Source organism: Microplitis mediator, chromosome 1 (genome assembly GCF_029852145.1).
Source record: "Microplitis mediator isolate UGA2020A chromosome 1, iyMicMedi2.1, whole genome shotgun sequence".
Lineage (NCBI taxonomy): Eukaryota > Metazoa > Arthropoda > Insecta > Hymenoptera > Braconidae > Microplitis > Microplitis mediator.
The window spans coordinates 15,993,076-16,014,073 of NC_079969.1; the positions used below are offsets into that span (position 1 = coordinate 15,993,076).

General features: G+C 31.1%; 1 protein-coding gene and 1 long non-coding RNA gene across 3 annotated transcripts in view; one reads left to right on the forward strand and one right to left on the reverse strand.

The window, feature by feature from the left end:
* Positions 1-5,604: 5,604 nt before the first annotated feature.
* Positions 5,605-20,998, reverse strand: part of LOC130675823 (zwei Ig domain protein zig-8) — a 33,679-nt gene continuing 18,285 nt past the window's right edge. The window contains exons 1-6 of one of the 2 annotated variants that reach the window (XM_057481695.1): positions 16,922-17,906; positions 11,379-11,541; positions 10,361-10,571; positions 8,764-8,891; positions 8,432-8,600; positions 5,605-5,956 (exon numbers count right to left, since the gene is read on the reverse strand). In XM_057481695.1, the coding sequence (XP_057337678.1) occupies positions 5,850-5,956; positions 8,432-8,600; positions 8,764-8,891; positions 10,361-10,571; positions 11,379-11,541; positions 16,922-16,971 (828 nt within the window). In that variant the 5' untranslated portion in view covers positions 16,972-17,906 and the 3' untranslated portion in view covers positions 5,605-5,849. Of the gene's footprint in view, positions 5,957-8,431; positions 8,601-8,763; positions 8,892-10,360; positions 10,572-11,378; positions 11,542-16,921; positions 17,907-20,998 lie in introns of those variants that run through there. The other variant, XM_057481704.1, reaches the window with a different exon arrangement.
* On the forward strand, positions 14,163-15,133 carry LOC130675853 (uncharacterized). The gene is made up of 2 exons (XR_008991346.1): positions 14,163-14,326; positions 14,823-15,133. It is a non-coding gene; the product is annotated as an uncharacterized LOC130675853 (long non-coding RNA).

The window sequence follows — 20,998 nt, forward strand, 5'->3', positions numbered from 1 at the left end:
GCTGGGCTGCTTTTTAGTAAAATTTGGCAATTACTACTAATAATAATAATTTAAAAAATAAGTTTGGGTGCACATAACATCTCAAAGTTTCGAATGATCTTCAAATATGAATAGCTTGATTCGATGCGAAATATATATCATATATGCCCATAAAATGTACAAGAATCTTGCTGTTTTACATTGAGAGCTTTTAATTATTGCGAATGGTATGCGTATTATCGAAGTATAAAATTTCAATCTTTTGAAAAGCTTTTAATGATTGACAATCTTATTTTAATATAATTTATAGTGGTTCACCCTACAGTAATGACCAACTAGAGAGAATGTGAAGCATCTAATCTTGAGATACGAGCCATGTCAAGTGCGTAATTGGGTTCACGAGTCAACGAGTGAGATTATCTCGAATATCGTGACTCCACATACTGTAGCCCTCATAATATGTTTGTGAGTACCTTCGTGTTTACTCAATCACATGCACGCTATAGAATACCTATACTTAAGCATCACCCCAGAAACATCATGAAACCATCAACATTGCGATTGACGAATTCAATACTGGCGGATAAAGTGTCAAATAATTCGAGCTCACATTGAACCACTCCCCTTTAAATACTCAAAAAATGAAACACAGTAAAATTCGAGAATGTACGAGCACGAGTCTATAGGTTGTTAACTTTATTAGGGGTGAGCTTGTACGTATGCTGTCATATAAAAACAATGGCAACGTGTGACTTATATTTTACTATTGGCAATCTAGATTTTTTGGTCCTATTAAATTTTCTGACTTCAATGAAAATAATCTTTACATTATTGTAATGAAACGGTTGCCATTATTTATATATCAATAATGAATTATGATCACTCGACGCATTCATTTTTTTTAGTTCTAGAGCTTATTAGATTTGAAATCAATCAATTCCGTTATTTCTAAGAAATTTCAAAAGAACTGAAAAAAAATTTTTTTTTTGTATTTCTTCTACACTTTAAAAAGATTCCTGACGTCAAACCAGATTCGTTTGGTTCAAGTACTCCGTACGCTTGGATACAGCCTAGCATGTATCTTTTGCTCCAAGCGAGAGTTACTTGAGGGAAGGTACCGAGTCGTTTGAACTAACTCTGTACACGGAAAGATTGGAACCCAACTGGTTACTGTTTTGCATCGTACTAAGTCAGGTGCAGAACAGTAACCAGTCAGGTTCCAATTTTTCCGTGTATTAGGGTAAAATTATGGTGATTCTCAGTGATTCACCATGAATCTATGTGATTCGCAGTGAATAACGGTGAATCACCGTGATTCCCAGTGATGTCAGCGTAAAATCATGGTGAGATTCAACGGTGATTGCGGTGAGTCACGCTGAAATCACGGTGATTTCTCATAGTGATTTACGGTGAGACATGTAAAATTTCCGTGAGTTCCCACAATGAGTCTCGGTAATTTCTTACGGTGATTTAAGGTAAAATCAAGGTAGAATCATGATTCACGGTGAAGCAGGGTGATGTTCCATAATCGAGCAATGGAATTTACCGTGATTCACTCTTGGGAGATAAAGTAAATAATGGGAAGAAAGTCACCGGCGCTAGGCAGAAGCAGCGGAAGTAGTTCAGTGCCCGCCACGAGATTGCGCCTAGCTGCTTGTGGAGTCCCTGGTAAGAAATTCATTTTAGAACTGTTATATTCCAAACTTGAAAGCAACTCTGACACTAGTATTCCTCTGTTATTAGACAGAGTAAAACATCCCTTATTTGATAGTAATATGGTATATTCTATATGACATTATGACATTAATATTTATTGTCAATGTCTCCAAGAATAATTTCACCGGCACACAAAAAGAAATTAAGTAGAATGTGCATTTGACCGGACCTACCTACGGGAACGTATTTTGGTCCGCTGAATCCGAATTTGAGGTCAGTTTGACCCCTACACCCTCGAAATTTCGAGAAAACTTCAAAAAACCGTAAAAATGATGAAAATTGGCAGTTTTAATGATAAAAAAATGTTTTGGAACTAAACTAAGCGTGATTTTCATGTATTTCGATTCGCTGAATATGAATCGAAACTTTATTGAGACCACGAGCCATTTTAAATGTGAAAAAATCACACAAAACTCTCGAAAATTCCGAAAAAATATAGTTTTCATGATAAAAAAACTTCTTCTAGTCCAATTCAGATAAAATTTTATATCTTTTGATGTCTTTAATTCGCATCTTAATTTTTTTAGTCTATTCACCCTCTAAAGCTGGAAAAATTCGAAAAAATTGTAAAAATTACCATTCATAACAGAAAAAAAATTAATTGAACATGATTTAATGCCTAAAATAAATACTCTATAACGTAGATATATCAAATATATCAAATATATATCAAATAACTTGAAATCTGTGAAAAACACAAGACATAAAAAGATAGAAAGAAATGATTTTTACGAATCCTAAACTTTCCTTCGTTTGTATCGCACTCTTTTATCCTCAAATGATCTTCGTAGTGGATTCCTCTTTCGTTTACGATTTTCTTCGGGTACTTCTCTTTTTAACATCCAACAAAAATCTGCCATCATGTTATCACTCCAATTTCCTTGGTATTTACTCTCCATTTCACTGATGTCTTGGTGAAAACGTATGTAACAAAATGAATCAGGACTTTTATTACACAGATGAGAATTACTTCTTGTAATAGTATACTCTCCAGTAGCCAAGTTTCGCACTTCTTAAGAGCTGCAGTCGCTTGATGACGACGCCTGCGAGCCTGCTTTCTCACCCTGACCAGACGCCGATACTGGGGCTCCGACTCCCTGCATAGTAAAGTACTTATCACTTCCCAGGTAGGAAAGAACAACTGGGCAAGGTTTGGACCAAGCCTTGGCCAAGCGTCACTAGGATTATGCAAGGCTTGGCACGTGCCTTGGCTGAGCATTGGGCCAAGGATTGGTCCAAGCCTTGGATGATAGCCATGTCCCCAGCCTTGGGGAACGAAATATCAAGCCTCGGCCGAGTCTTGGGAAACAAAAAATTGAGTCTTGGCCAAGGCTTGGGAAACAAAAAATCAAGCCTCGGCCAAACCTCGGGAAGCAAAAAATCTAAGGCTCATCCAATGCTCGATCTAAAATATTATTATTTAAATTAATAAATATAATTAAAAAAAAGTTTGATCACACTTTTATCGACATTACATTGGAGTGTAATTAACTAATTACTGAATTAATGGGAAATAACGAATAAAATTATTTGGGGGCTACCGGGGTTCGAACTGAGATCCTTCTGATTACTAGGCCGGGACGCTATCCACTGTGCTAAATCTGATGTCCAAATAATCATGATTTTTTTGCTTGTTAATTATTGAAATACAATTTAATTCAAAAATATTAAATCGTAAAGATGAGGTGAACTGTAGTTTTATTTAATGAACAAAATTGTCTGATGAGTAATGACATATTTTTATTAGCACACCTAGGGAAGGGGGGGGGGCAAAAGGAGGTAGGGTAGGCAAAACGGAGTACCCCCAAAATATTAAAAAAAAAAAAATGTTTTTTTTCGTCTAATTGCTATAAATCCGATATATTTGCGCATTTTCAGCACTACGCATGACACCTGGGGCAAAATAGACCATCCAAAAATTCTGAATATATGATTCTTTCATATTTTTATCGTCAAATTAAAAAAAATTTAATATATTAATCCATTTTTCGGCTGATTCTCTATAGCTGTGGCAAATTCGGCCACTAAAAATATTCGAAAATAATATTTTATTTTTTTATTGATAAAATTTTTGAAATAATGCAAAATAATCTGTAGTCTAAAAAATCAAAAAACACGTTTTTTGGGTTCACAATAATGACAAATAAAAAATATAGAATTGTTTTTTTTTATTACATAACAATTAGTAATTAAGCTAATCGAGGGGAAACGATTTATTACACCTAAAAAAATTTTTTCAGAGTATTGTAAAACCAAAAATAATTGTCAAGAGAAAGAAATACATTCTTAATGATGAAAACAATTTAATAAAAAAAAAAATTATCATTTATTGGAGGGGGGCCTCTCTGCCCCACAAAAAAATTTTTTTTTTGCCTTTGTATCCACCAATGATGTGAAATGTAATTTTTCTTTATGTATATTACATATAAAAAATTTGAATTTAATGAAATTTGATCAACTTTCAGAAATTTTTTTTTTCAACTTTTTTAAAGGATACCCCATTTCGCTCGCCGAAAACAAAAATTTCATGTTAACTAAAGTTTTGTACATAGCAATAACTAATTAAATGAAAATTATTGTATATCAAACAATTTTACTTTTTTGAAAATTTCAACTCTTGATATTAATCGTATACTCGGTAGACCGTTATGCCCTGGTCTTCTCTATATACATATATATAAATACATGTAAAGTTGATAATTTTAATATTAAATAAAAATTTAACCCATGCTGAGGCATTGACCAATGGTCAGCTGCCAAGGCTCGGCTTGACAAAAATTAAACTATCGGACCCAGCCTCGGCCGATCCTTGGGCCAATGGTCAGCGGCCAAGGCTCGATTTAACCAAAATTAAACATAGGGCCTGGCCCTGGCCGAGGCTCGGGCCAATGGTCACCACCCAAGGCTCGGCTTAATTAAACGAAACCATTGGACCAAGCCTCGGCCTAGACTTGGGCCAATGGTTAGCTGCCACGACTTGGCTCAACGTAATCAAACCATTGGGCCAAGCCCTGGCCGAGGCTTGGGCCAATGGTCAGCTGCCGAAGCTTGGCAAGTGACAACAGGGCCAAGGCTCGGCCTATGGTCAGCCTTGGCGATTCCTACCTGGGTTGTACCTGCCATGACGGCACACACGCCGTTAACCCAGGGACTCTGCCAGGTGGTTCTGTTGCCCACCGTCATCGCGTGGAGGTGCCCTGGTTACAGGCACAAGCAATTAAGTCTTCAAAAGTCAAATACGAGAGTAAAAAAACCAAAAAAATTACTTTTTTCGGAATTTTGGATGGTTTGTGTGATTTTTTTACATTTAAAACGGCTCGTGGTCTCAATAAAGTTTCGATTCATATTCAGCGGATCGAAATACATGAAAATCACGCTTAGTTTAGTTCCAAAACATTTTTTTATCATTAAAACTGCCAATTTTCATCATTTTTACGGTTTTTCGAAGTTTTCTCGAAATTTCGAGGGTGTAGGGGTCAAACTGACCTCGAATTCGGATTCAGCGGACCAAAATACGTACCCGTAGGTAGGTCCAGTCAAATGCACATTCTATTTGATTTTTTTTGTGTGCCGGTGTTTTTCTTTGAAGTTGTAAGTGTTTTCGTGTAAGTCGATACTCGGTTCGAAGACTGACAAACCTATTATTAAATATTAAAAAAGATATATAATTATTTGTTCTATTTTTAAAAAAATTAATATTGAAATCAGCCAAAAACAAATTTTCAGCTATTAATTCTGATGTGGTGCTCGTCTGAAATAAATACAGCAAACTATACTTAATAGTACAAACTTGGGTGTAAAATTATACTCTCAGGAATTCTTACACTAACTTTATACAGAATAAATGCCCATCATTGTATACATAAAGACTACAAAATATTCAACAACAACGAAAAAAAAATTAAAGAAATTGAATTTATTGATATGTATGTACAATTATATTATTTACATTTCTTATACTTATGTGATTTGAGAGAATTAAAAGTTAACAATGATCTTTCATATAATACTACTTATATTTTTACTGATTATTTTAGTGTATTGATATTGGGAATATTATTGGTCGTGATAGTTAATGTAAACGATAATAGCTGAATTCACCCGAATGGATGTTGGTTACTTCCTTTGAATTTTTACGGGTTAGGTAATTAATTTCACATTAGTATTATATTAAGTAAAAATAAAAATATTAAATACATTGATTTAATCTCGTTGTTCTGGTCATTGCCATTTCCATGATGCATCGCAGCGGGATGCTCGTCTGCAAAAAAACAATTTATGTATTTGTAATGTATTTTTTTTTCTTTGACGAATTTATCAGCCAAAAATTTTAATGAGAAGCAAATAGTATACCTACAATAAAAATATACCCTATCAAAGATATAAACGGGAATGAATAAATTTTCACGGACATTTATTATAAAAGCAAATATTAAATATTCCCACTGAAATCAATAAAGATTTTCTATTTGAAACTGTATATTATACTTCGTCAATTTGTAAAAAGTATGTATCAACCTCAGCAAATTTTATTGTTTGATGCAGTAAAATTTCATGCGCTACCGTCACCCATTTAAGTACGAAAATAACTTTCAATTTTCATATGCATGCGGTGGCCGAGCGCTCTAAGTCCCAGGGACTGAAATCTGTTCGCGAAAGGTCGGCGGTTCGAGCCTGTGAGTCGGCTGAAGTTTTTAATGATTTTTCATATAAAAATTCGAACAACTATACTGATTGAATCAGCTATTTATTAGGCAGACAAGGATGCAATCAATTAGATGCATGACGATGAGAAGACAGACAATGGGAGAAGGGAGAGGGAAGGGGTGAAATCAGAAGCCCGAATGGAACCTTGTACTACGAGAGCAACGGTAAAAGCCAGAAATAAATAATTCAAAAAATAAACAAAAATAAAATAGAAAGAAAAAAAAAGAAAAAAAAAGTACGTAACGTTACGATCGGGAAAAAAATAAATTTGTATTATTTGAAATATTAAAAATGAGGAATTAGAAAAAAAATTATTAATATTGTTACATAAAGTAAAATAACGATCGACTATGAGATTATATATGTCAAAACTTGAAGATTTTTATTGTTTGATATTTTAAAATTTCTGGTATAAGTTTTAACTTTTACTATAGTCAGCCTAAAAAATATCATCCTGCCAATGAAACTATACATTTCAAGATAATAATTTTTACTATTGGAAAATTTAAAAACTGTTTGTTTACCCTGTACTTTTCTTCTTTGAGCATAAGTTCACTGGTCACAAAAATCAAGGGATATAAAAAAAATTCCAAATTGTTGAGTGATTTTCACCACAATTGATTTTCTTAACATCAAAGTCATTTCGAAGATGATAAGGAAGAAAAATTTCGAAAAAATTAATTTTCTTGAAAAAAAAAAATTTTTTTTTTTTTTTAATTTTTTTCTCAATTTTCTCCAATAATTAATGTTTCTGATAAAAAAAATGAAGCTTGTCACTAAAAAAACTACTTAACATTGAAGAAATGATTGAAAACCGAAGAATCGCTCATTATGCGATTTCTGGCAAAATCGATAAATTTAAAGCTTCGGAACACTAAGAAAGAAAAATTGCAGCGCTTTGAAATTTCCAGAATTTTTTTAAGACACTTTGAGGTTGAAAAAAAACCGACGGCATCCTTTGTTCATCCGTTATATCCAAACTTATACCAAGATTTCCGAATATCCTTAGATATGCGAATTTTTAACTGTTTTTTAATCAACATTATTGCTTATAGAGAATTTTTTGCAGTTTTCAAAACCCTACTTTTATTATCTGTACGACCAATATGTCCTGGATTATTGATTGTCAAAGCCAAAATGGATTTTTTTGCTTTGATCAAAGATAACTCGGCGCCAAATCGTCGTAGAGACTTTTTGAGGGCGGAAAATTAAAGGGCATAAAATTTCCTAAAAAAGTCATGAGGTCAGATTATCAAAAAAAATTTATTGAAGCCCATAGACTTGTTGGAAAATGAGCAAAAATTTGGAAAATTATTTTTTTGTCGGTTTTCTTAGGATTACTCCGAAACTGTGCACGATACAAAAATTTAAAGTCCAGATCTGAAAACGAGAAACTTGAGGCTATAATTTGCTTTTTTTGTTTTTACTCTACGACCATTTTTCACCGAGTTCCAGCATGTTGAAAATCACTCAAAAATGTGGAAATTTTTTTATGTCCCTTAATTTTCGTGACCAGCGTATATTTTAACAGATCACTCATATATTTTAACCTTATACTTTATAATATACGACAAAATCACATCCGGGCGCCGCAACAATATTTGAAAGACTAAAAAGTATTGATAATTCGAGTAGATTTCAACACTTTTTTTCCGTGTATTAATTCCTATGGTTTCTTACATAAATCAATACTTTCCTATATGGATTCCTATGGGTTCTCATGCAATCCCAAATGAAATTTTTTAATAGGGTACGAACTATACTCTTACTTTTCAAAGTAATCTTTTTAAACGTGTACAGCAGACTCAATGAATGGACTTAACTTGAACGAAAAACTAATTTGTGGAACTACATAGAACATCATTTTAATTTTTAACAATAATGATAACACAAAAACTTTTGCAAACATCTCAAAATATTTTGAGCCAAAAATTTCAAATAATCTTAACGAAGTAAATAGACTATTTTTTTGTATAGATAAAATTTATGAAGATCCGAAAACAATAATGTGAATATTGAATGAGCTTACCTTTGACCACATGCACTCTTATGCTACCAGGATTCGCATTGCTCGGCTTACAGGTGTATAGTCCTGAATCGCTTGGCATTGCATATTGTATCATCAACCGACTCGAAGTTTCTCGACCTTTTTCCGTGACAAGACTGATACCACCCCGTGGTGAATCAAAATTGATATCCTAAAATGTTAAGAAATTAGACAATATACACTTCATGAATCTACGAATGAAATCATACTTTTTCGATTGTCATTTATTCAACTACAACAATTTTAATTTTTATTATCGCCCGTCTAAATCGAAACAACTTTTTTTTCAAGGATATCGAAAGTTAAAACCTTACCTCGCTATTGTGACGCCAGGTCATCGTGGGAGGTGGATCTGGAGCATATTTGACGAGGCAAGTCAAATTAATGGTGCTTCCTTTATTTACAAAAAGATCGGGTTGGCCGACTATGATAGTGACAGGTTCTGCAACATATTTTTGAAGTCTATATCAGCGATGAATTCAAATTCGGACATAAATATATACTCGTGCAAGTGCACTTTCAACAAGGCGGTTCTAACTTTCGTTTCAAATTTGATTTATTCGGTTGTATTTTTGATATTAAGTTAGCATAGTTTCTATTAATACTTGACTAATTTCAAATATTAATTTTTTTACTGGAGTGATTATTGACAAATTTAGTATGTCTATAAGTTACGGTGTATGTATTTCAATTATGCCCATCACCTATGAGTCTTGCTCCAGATATGTGGTGCAGATTTGAATTGCATGTCTTATGCTAGCCTTACACAAGAATTTTGGTAAAGTTATTATTCAATTCTAGGGGAAAATCGGCGCCAGAAGCATGTTGAATCTATCTTGCACATAGCTTGCTCAAGAACTGCTCAAGTTAAAACTGGTGGGGGAAGGAATGGTATGGGGAGTGTCGTGCGTCTTGAGCAGGTCTTGAGCAAGCCATGCGCAAGTATCTGCAGCAAGTTTCTCGGGCAAGAAATGCGTCGGAAACTTTTGGCTGCACCATGTTAGAAAAATCTTCAATATTCTTGCCTACAATACCATGAGCAAATCATGCACAATTTTTATGTCATTCCTTGCTACACAATCTTGTGCAAGGCTCATATAAGAGCTCTTGCTTAATTAGGTGTTTCTTGGGTGAACAATCAATAAAATTTTGAAAATCTTAATGGACGAAGTTTTTAACCCTCAGATATTATATGTACAAAATTTGATCAGATTTATATCTAAGATTAGATCTAACGTTCTATTGATTAAAATAAGTTCGATAAAAAAAATCATAAATGCTACACAATTTTCACTGTTGTACATATTTTCTTTCGACACCAATGATGCAAGTCTAATTGTTTTCGAGTAATAATATAGAAATTTTTTTTTTTATAGCTGATTAAACATGATTCCTTTCTGACTGGACTGGTCATTCCTATAATAACTTTCGAAACATTGATTTTTTTCTTCGTCGATTTTCTATTGCTTAAACTAATACACAAGAATATATATCAAAGTTTACGGATTTATTGACAAAACCAACATTCTAAATCCCAATGTTTGAAGATGAAAATTTTATTAAATATTCGATAACTTTCTCATGATATTTTTAGAATCTATACTTTACTATTAATCTTGCATTTGGTAAAAAAAAGTGAGCCATAATTTAGTACTTGCTACAAGGTTCGTCTATCCTTAATTTATAATCAATTCCATAACTTAGGCTAAACCCTATCCAAAAATTCCCATAGAATTCAATCAAATGCAACAAAAACCGCATAGAAACCAATACAGTCTATAGGATTCTATGCGGTTTTTGTCGCAGTTGAGTGGATTCTATGGAAATTTTTGGATAGTTAATTCACTAATATTGATATACTCTACGTAATTTTCGAATAATCTCAAATAATGACCTATAAATCAATCATACCAACTATGGTCAGATATACGGGATGCCCAATTGGTGGAGTAGTAGATATTTGACATTCGTAGAAACCAGAATCTTTTCGCTGAGGATATCGAATTTTGAGAGTCCACTCCTCCGTATGCGGATAATGCTGAGCTTCAAAACGCTGGTCACTTGTATATGTATATCGCCCAACCGTCAACAAATGGATATCTCGGTGTCTCACCCATGATACCTGTTAACAATCACAATGAGCAGGTAAGAAACAGCTATTGAATATAAGATTTATAAAAAAAAATACTAAAAACAGTTAAGCCTGTAGACCAGCCACGAAATTCTCGCTGTTTCCGAGATTAAGAAACTGTATACATCCTTTCCCACAACTGTGTTTTTGAGCTCAAAGTATAGATTCGTGGTGACTGAGGTTAGATTTTTAAGCGGACCGAGATGAGTTACAACATCTCACAGCGGCTCACAACACAAAAGTGACCCTCTAAAGGGTTAAATCTGCACCAACTTTTTTGTCTGGGGATCGATTGACCTTAAATCGTTTTTACGTCATCCATAGGCGTGAAATTAAATAAAATAAATGCAATTCGTGGTCAAAAAATATTTTAAGGCGGTCCGAGATGAATTACAGCATCTTACAGTGTCCATGTTCCGTATCTCCGAGATATGGAACGTTACGGACCAAGGACACTTAGCGACTGTTGTCTCTGAAAGACATGGCTGAGCGAAATTTGTTTTCTGAGAGACCGTTTGGAGAAAGATATCAACTTATTTTCTCAGCAAAAATATTTTGGCGCACCCCGAGACATGTTACAGCATCTCACACCACAAAAGTGGCCCTCTGAGGGGCCGACCCTACACCGACTTTATTTTCCAAAAAATTTTTTGGAATATAAATTATCTTTACAATTATATAATCTCAAACAGTCATCTTTTTACAATGAATTCTCAGAATGAAAAAAAAAGTAGGTTACCATCTGTATTTTGTTATATGTTGATGATTATTTTCCAGTTAATGTGACCATAAGCTTACCGTGCGGTTTCCAAGGTTCTTCACTTTGCATACAAGATTGACAGTGTTACCGACAAGACCGGTAAAATTAGAGGGCATCGAAGTATCAAAATGTGGCCCTGTTCCAGGTGTTGGCCATTCTTCCAAGAAATCCGTCCGAAAGTTTCGCAAACAATTTACAGTGCTACCTGTAACATAATATTAAGACGTGTTTTTATTTGTTTCTCTATTCGCACTCACGTGGATGAACGGTACTATGTTGCACATGTCCAGTAAATAGGAACTTTGTCCAAGTTTTTCTCGTAAACAAATGGAAGTTATCAAAAAATTGAAGTGCACTTCACTAGTCCATAGAGTAAAGCATCGGGTCTGTATCTTTATTTTGCGCTTAGAGCTTTTATTATAAGATGTCTTATTCAATTTATGGAAAATGGTATTTTCGAATCAAAATAAGAAATATACCTCTTCATTACGAGTATGACCAGATTTCACTTTTTTTACAACAATGGTTTTTCAGTTTAATTTTTATTATTTTAATAATTAATTATAAAAAAAAGATTTCAATTAAGTCAAGTAACTCGAATATCTTATTCAAGTTACTTTTCCATCGAAATCGATTAGTTTAAGAGCAAAGGATGATTAATCGAACTATTCGAATAATTCGAACTATGTTAATATCTGAACCGAAACAATAAATGTTGTTGAGGTTGCACTATAATAATTATCAAATCGTTCCGGTATTAGGTCATGTCCCGGTACTGGGACATTTAACTTATTTTGTACATAAAAGAAAAAATAAACATTAGGGGTTAAATTCAAACTTTTCTTTATCGAACCTCGAAATCATTCGGTTGCATACAAATTTATTCATCATTATTACCAACACTCATCATTAACTTTCCGATTGAATACGATTTGAATTTTTCAATCGGAGTTATAAATCAGGATTTCCATAGTCGCCGTTCCTAATGAGAAATTCTTACGATTTTTGACAAAAGTCCTAAAGACTTGAAATTTTAAACGAATATTACGAGACAATTAATGGCGTACATTTTTTAGAATAACAACTCATTAGGGGGTCCGTGAGGGCGTAAAAAAATTAAAAATTTCATTTTTCATAGCCAACAGATCTACAGAGTTGAAATCTCTAATGAACATTACCTATATGGTTAAAGTTAAAATCGAGGAGAGACTTTCTATTGCTTGCCTATTTTACAAAGAAATACATTTGAACTTTAATCAACTATTTAGATCAAAATTAGAGTTTCTGCCTGTTTTGTTACGTATTAGAGATGTTAGGCAAGACTACTTAAGAATACCAAAATGTAAATCAACAATATATGAAAACTCGTTTTTAATTCATGGTATGCACTGCAAACACAAAAAAGTGTTTAACTCAGTGTGTTAAAATAAAACACGTTAGTGTTTTCTGCAACTTAAGCGCTTAGAAGTAAAACGGTATAAACGTTTAAACAATCGCATTAATCATTACAAGTGTTTTAAAGATTCGCGTAACACACTTAAGTGTTTGATCCGAAAACGTTTTATCCGTTTAAAGAAAAAAACACTTCTACCTGTTTTATTATAAAGCGCTTACTGTTACTTTAAACGTTTAAAAAAACATCGAGTGTTTTAAATTAAAACAGATATTCCGGAATTGAACACTTTTTCAGAAAAAACGTTTTATCTAAAAAACATGTATATTATAAAACGTTTAAATTTCTTAAACAGTTTAAAAAAATTCTATCAATTTTGTCAATCGACAAATGATACAAATAACAATTTCAAAATATGAAAGTGTAATAATTTTCAAATATATTTATGCATTATAATATAGATGTATCAAAACGTATTTTTTTGTATTGAAAATAAAATTTTACAAATGATTGAACTCGGTTCATATCATCCAATGAATTCTAGACGATCATAATTTATTAATGAAATAAATGTTAGATTTTTCATTTTAAACGACGATAGAGATATTCTTGAACTAATACATTTTTTATATCTTCGAAGTTAAGTTTCTGTGTATCAGCGTATTTTCTCTGATGACATTCTTTCTGTAATTAATAAGAAATAGTATTTTAAAATAAACATATGATGAATCGAAAAAAATAGCCCGGTAAAAAATGCTTAGACATGATCATATCTGTTCATTAGAGTGGGCCAAAAAAAGTGACTATTTTTTTTTCTTTAGTTACAGTGAAAATATTGTTTGAGATGATGAAAAAAAAATTCTCTTAAAATTTGAGCTCTGAATATTAATATTAAGAGGTGCCTATTTGCAATTCTCCATTTCCCATTTAAATAACATGGGAAAAAAAATTTTTTTTTTTTGTCTAGCTCGGCATTCGCACGTCATACAAATGAGTCCATAGCATATTCTTGTAGAGAATTCAACGCTCTACAAAAAAGGTGTCTTATCATTTTTTGATAAATCAATCCATTTGAAAATTATTGGAGCTGGAAGTCAAATCTATAATAAATTTCTGGATCTTTTTACTTTTCCAGCAAAACTATCAGACTTATCAAAAAATGTCATAGGATCTTTTTTATAGACAATTTTATATCCAACAAATTGGTTGAAATAAAGTTCATTCAAATTTCGCATTGTTTTCTAGTTTTCTAGTACTATCATATATGTTAATGTATGATCCGCATCTTTACGATGCGCGCGCACAGGGATTACACGAAAACTAAATGTTGAAGTTGCTACATACACAACACATGTTTTAAAAGTGCGAATTGTATATGGACGGATTTTTGCAATAACGTCTTAACTAACCTTATAAGTTAAGACGTTATTGCAAAAATCCGTCCATATGTGCTTAATAATTATATTCAGTATACTGAATCACTATAGTGATTTAAATTGAACATTTTGATAAATATTATTTATTACTTATTTGTAAATATTAGTAAAGAAAATTGTGCTTATATACTTTTTCAAGTGTTCCAATATAATTGAGGTTAACTATCCGTATGCATTATTTATTGATATAAATTATTATATTATTATTTAATCTTATTTCTACTAAATATTATTAAATTATTAATTTTAAATATTTATTATTGATTATTTAATTTTCAAAAAATAAATCAATAAATTTAACACAAAATTTGTGATAAAAATTACAATCGAATATTAAATTAAAATAATAAATATTTAAAATTAATAATCTAATAATATTTTGTATAAAGTACATTTATAATATATATTTATTATTCTCTAAATTTAATATTTTTTATAAATTATTACATATTAAATTTAGAACATAATAAACATTTTTAAAATAATTAAAGAAATTTAGTAAAAAAATATTAAATAATAATGAAAATTGAATATTTAATTAAATTATTAATTTCTAATATTAATTTCTCTACAATTAAATTTGCTCATCAACCTAAGATTCTGTTATTGTAGATTTTATGACTATTAATGGTACTATTCAATTTCTATTCCAGTTCTTAAGATGGATAAAACAAATGCGGAAATTTGTAAGGACTGTCACAATTGGAAGATGCTATGGCAGTGGACATAATTTAAAAATAACATTCGAACAATATAACAAAATTTATGTTATACTTAATAGAAGAAAATCAATATTTATTTATTTAATTTTTTAAATTTTAACTAATTTTTATCAAATGTGTTGCCGATCTTTTTCTAGTTCTTTTATTATTATATTGTAATTAATTATTTGTATTTATACTGTATATTTTCAGATTCTGAATGATTTTTATAACTCAATAAATAACCAGTTATTTTAAAGTTACTTCTATGGTTTCTAATTTTTTTCAAGTGTAAACATTTTTTAGAGCTTTTTTTTGGATAAAAATACAAATATATTTTTAATCTATACTGAATTCCATTTCTACTTTTATGCTGAATGTGTGATGCAATAATCATCTCAATCTTCTGATAATAAAAATATGATTCCAGGATATGACAACAATCAATAACGACTTTTATTCAAAGGCAACTATTATCTTTAATATTAGAAATATTATAAAAATTTCATTGATTGTACTTCAATGGAAAAATTATTATTTTTATTTTAAAAATATTTATATTATTAATTAATGACACTAAACACTTAAAGTGTGTATTGATGCCTAAACACTTTAGGTGCCTTATTATCTAAAACACTTTATGTGTGTTAAAATTAAACGTTTAAAATGTTTACTACACTTTAAACACTAAAATAGTGTTTAGTTGGTGACCACAAGTATTTAAACGCTCAAAGTGTTTTAAAATAAAATACTTGGATTTGCAGTACAGTAGCTACGATACGGAAAAATGAATGGTATTAATTTTTTTTTTAATTGACTTTTAAAGAGGTTCACAAACGCGTCAGAAATTAAAATTTTCACGTTTTTTATCTAAAATACCTACAGATTTAAAAGTCAAAACAGATATTATCTACACTGCAACAAAATCAATGGCCAAATTTTTATTATAATAGATACTTTCATAGCGCGAGTAGGGGTGATAACAATGCACTTTTACCCTACATTATTACCAATTAAAACCTTCTTTCTATCAATAGGGGCGGAAGAGTAAGAATATTGATGAATATATTTGCAAGGTTAATGCACTTCGTTATCACTAATTAAACAAAATACACTTATTTAACATTATTTTAAAATGCCTACAGCGGCGAATGAGTAACAGCTAGTATATATTTATAAGTATATATAGATTCAAAGAAACTTTGTGGCATTAACTATTAAACTATCAATACGCCTGCAAGATTTCATTGCCTTACGATCGAGAAACACTTAATTTTTCAATAACGAGTAACAACGAAACGAATTTTCAAATTAGTTTAAGTAAAAATGTTACTATTTTTATTTTAACTAATACACATAAAGAAAAAAAAATTTTTAAAAACAAACTTAAATATGATCAAGGTAAAAAAACATTGGATTTAATGTGACTACGATGTAAAAAATTTTGAGTCCGCGGTGTTGTGTGAATGATTTGGTGTTAAAATTTTCAATACTGCTGGTGTGAAAAATACACGACGGACGGTGTTAAATTTCGGATCGTGGGAGTTGGAACGTTCATACCGCCAATGGTGTGAATTTATAAGTTATTTAATTAAAACTCTTGATAACTTCGACACTCGGTTTTTATATTTTTTTTCAAATAATCTACTTCAATGATAATAATAATGATATACTAGTGTTTCAACCTGGACGTTATTTATTAATTTTTAACTATAGATTATATTAACGGACAATATTTGAGCTGATAACACCGAACGGTGTGACAGAAAACATTCATACTCATACCGTGTTAAAAGAACACCACTTGATATTTAACGCCGAGAAAATATCACACCTTCAATTCACACCAAGCAGACCGTGTAAAGTCCTTAAGAACCATTTTCATACCAATAATTTTTTACAGTATATAATACAACAAAATATTAAACGAAATGATCGATTGCTTGTACTGTTGCAACTTTCATTAACAAAAATCAGAAACGTTAATACTAATTCTTTATAAATGCTAATAACTCAATCTGAGATGTATAAATATTGATAAGTGTTGTTACCTACCAACATAAATAATAAAGTAGACGAACATTGGAAGAGAGGCAGACATCGCTTGAAATTCGCGAGATTTATCACATGCTTACATATTATCTTGATAGCATTTTTCGTTATTTTCAACGCAAAGTTAAAATTAAGAGTATAGTTTTCGATTCACTATTTCATTATTATTATAGTTGTATGCTCAACTTGTTTTTTAAACATAAGTTTCATATATATTGAATATATTTAATTTTTTCTCAATTTTATGAAACTTTTGAGTATTAAAATATTCAGTAGCTGATATTATTTGCACTCACAATTTTATTTTTCATATTTTATTAGACAAATAGTCTTTCTCACATTTAACAGTTCTTTGATTAGAACCATTGAAACAAAAAAATACATTAAGTATTTAAGAATGACTGTTCAGTATTTTACACGCGCTATAGAAGCGTTTTTATGATCATTTCTTTGAAAATAGTAATAAATAGCTTATAAAAACACAAAAGAACTTAAATGTATAATTATGATAATGAGAAGTATTAAGTCTTATAATTTCTGTTCACAATATTTTAGTCCACTTCCGAAATTAGAACCGTTAGTTTACTACAAAAAAAAAGAGTAAGGTATCAAACTTTATCAAAGTAAATTAATTTTTTTTTTATGGAACTGTGTAATTTTTTATCACTTTTCAATTCAGTCAGAACAAGTTAACAATCGTAATCAGAATATTAGAATGTTCTTTTATTGAACAAATTATACATATTTCAGTTAACACTTGAACGGAATCATTCACTTGCGAGCTATTGCAACTATTTAAATTTTACTATTGACTGAGTCATCAGAATCACATAAAGCTATAGGAGAAAAACTTGCAATTCATTTTTTCACGAAATTGCAAAATGACGTGAATTCGATTGACGAAGAACGCTAGCAAGAGCTTAAGGGATAGGACGTGCTTTCTCTAAGCTCAATACTCCCGCTTCGAGGACAGTGAGGCAACTATATTGCGCGTGCGCTACTCAGAGCTGAGCACGCAGTTTCCCCCATGCAGATGATATTGTTTTATACACATATGTATCATATATATACAGTCGCCTTGTTCTCTACGTCATTGCTACGTTTTACCCTGTAAGTAATTTTTTTTTTGAGATGGAAATAATGAGCCATTGTAGTGTACTGATACGCAGGCATTTGTTTTCTACAATGAAGTACAGTCGAATTTCAATGAATACCCGCTTTGGTCGATAGAGGGGAGAAGAGAAAATGTTCTGACCATAAGTACTTACGCAATTCCTCCTCCTCCCTTTCCTCTAACAAGTTTACAATAAAGCATGCGCGATTGAAAAGCAATTTATACAATAATCCAATACACAAGTATAAACAATTATTGTATATTTGCAATATCCATGCAACCAAAACGAATTATGTATGTTGTGTAAATATTATTGCTAACAATTACTATATTGATTGGTAGATAAAAAAACAACAAAATTGAATTATTTCATTAATTAAAAAAGTTTTAGAGGTTATGGGGAGAAAATTCTCATGAACGATGCACACACACACAAACGAATGTGTAGAATCGAGTCATTAAGTTGAAGATAGCAAAACTCATAGTGACGATCAAAGTTTTGAGAAAGAGCGGGTTGCTGTTGGAAGGAGATGCTTGGGAGATTCGGATTGTCTATATATTCAGAGTCAATAATTTATACCGTCCAAGGTTATGAGTACACCAACAGACAACTCTCTATAGAACATCTCAACGCAAGACAAATTTCGAATTTACTGCACAGAAAAAACAGTTAACTTGAATCAACAAAAATATTCTTGATTCAAGAAATGTTTTTTTATCGATTCGGAAAATCAAAATTTACTTGCATCAAGTAACTAATTATCTTGAATCAAAATTTTTTTCTCACGTCATCATATTTTTACGCTTGAATAAAAAATTTTTCACTTGTTTCAAGAGTTTATATTTTTTAAGTTAAATTTTTTATTAAGCAAAATTCATTGTTTTTTTTAGAGCAATATTGCAAGTTTTCATTTGAAGAAAATAAAATTTCTCGGAACAAGTACTATTCTTTTAACGCAAGTATTTTTGTATGATCCAACCACGAAAACAAAAGTTGCTTAAGCCAAGAGAAAAATTTCTTGGGAGAAAAGATAGACATGGAGGAGGAGAAAGTCATCCGTCCTAGGGAGCAGCAGCAGCGGGAGTAGTTCGGTGCTTGCCACGAAATCGCGCCCAACTACTTATTGTGTCCCTGATAAGAAATATATTTCAGAACCGTTATATTATAAATTTGAAAACTACTTTGTTCAAAATTATAAATTTAGGTTTTTATATAAATTTTTCCTAAAAATTAAATAGAAACCCGTCACATAAAAAGATCGGACCAAGCTGTTATAATTGCATTGTGACATCATTTATTTTTTTATATTTATCATGATTTTTTATTTTTATTTCATTATAATTTTTATAAAATTACATATAATCAGAGTAAAATGTAAAGACCCAGTGAATGACTGCTTTCGTCTATTGAATGATCGAGCACAATCTAGTAAATGACCGATAAATTCAGTTCTGACTTAAAGTTAATTTTCATAGAAACTTTTATTTTATCCGATCGATAAATTAATAATTTTAAGTAGAAAAAAACAATTTAAGCTAAGAGCAAACTAGCAAAAAAGCAGGGCAGAGTTAAAAATTTTCGAAAAATCTACCTTCCATTCTGGCTGCCATGTGGCATTTTATTTTTTAATTATTTTTATTGTTGGTCACAAAATTTTGGACCCTTATAATTAGATATGATCATATATAGTTGTATATAATTGTATCTATGAATAATAAGAATTATTATTCAGTTATTTATAACCAGGCAATGACTTTCAAAATGAAGAAAGAATAATTAAGTAAGTCATTGCTTAATTATTTAACAATAATTAAGCAAGTATTGTTGCGGTAGCAAGATGATCTTTACATTTTACTTCTGTCAGCTTGTAAAAAATCTAATATGATCCAAAGCTATGGAAATCGTGTAAGGCGTTTACACAATAGAGTGAAATCGCTCTAGAGAGCATTCATCTGTTTGGAAATTTGCCAACTCATTAGTCACGTTGGATATGATAATGTCAATTCAAAAGAAACCGGACATTTTTTTCTATTTAAAAAAAAAAAAGTGTCATATTATATCTTTTATGCACAATGCTGCTCCTTGATTTTATATAAATGTATACAACTTATATGACAAAATCTCAACGAAATAATATTTGAATGAAAAAAAAAAGAAAAAAATTCTATCCGACAGCTGGAATGAAAGTAAACGTCTCACTTATATAACTTAAACTTCAATAAAACTAGTAAAAATGATTAAGGGGAACCACTAGTGTGAAATTTTGAAAATATCAATTATTATTCTTTTTTTTTTTTTGCATATTTCGATAGTCTTCATACCTTCAAAAATAACACTAAAATCATCCGATCCGATTCCTCTCCTCCGTAAACGAACTGTCCGAGTTAACCCTTCGTCATTCGCTCAATGAGCGTGGCGCCGCCGTTTTTACATTTTAACGTTTTTCTCATAATTTTGAAAATGAATAAATTTGGAAAAATTAGAGTACCTCAATTGAACATTTTACAAAATTTCAATATACTTTAAATGTAAAAAATAAATTTTTTAGTTGAATAAAAAAATACTTTAATGGCAAAGAAATTGAAAAGCGGCGCTACGCCGCCCGGTGCGAGTGAGTAACCGATAAGTGACCGAATCACCATGTTGCCAAGTTGTACTTGGTTATATTCTCACATAATATATAGTTATAGGAATGAGTAATTATTGTAATTTTAAGTTAATAAAAATTTGTTTAAAATTTGAATCTCAATAAGTACAATTATTGTTTTCATTAACGTTTAATTTAGGATAGACTTGGCAACACCACGCTCGGTTTAACACGGCGGCGTAGCGCTCACCACGCGAGTGACGAAGGATGGAAAAATGATGCGAGTGACGAAAGGTTAATGGAATTCAACTGTATACCAAATGATAAATATTTTATGTGATAAAACTAAAGCTGAAAACAAAATGAGTTCACTC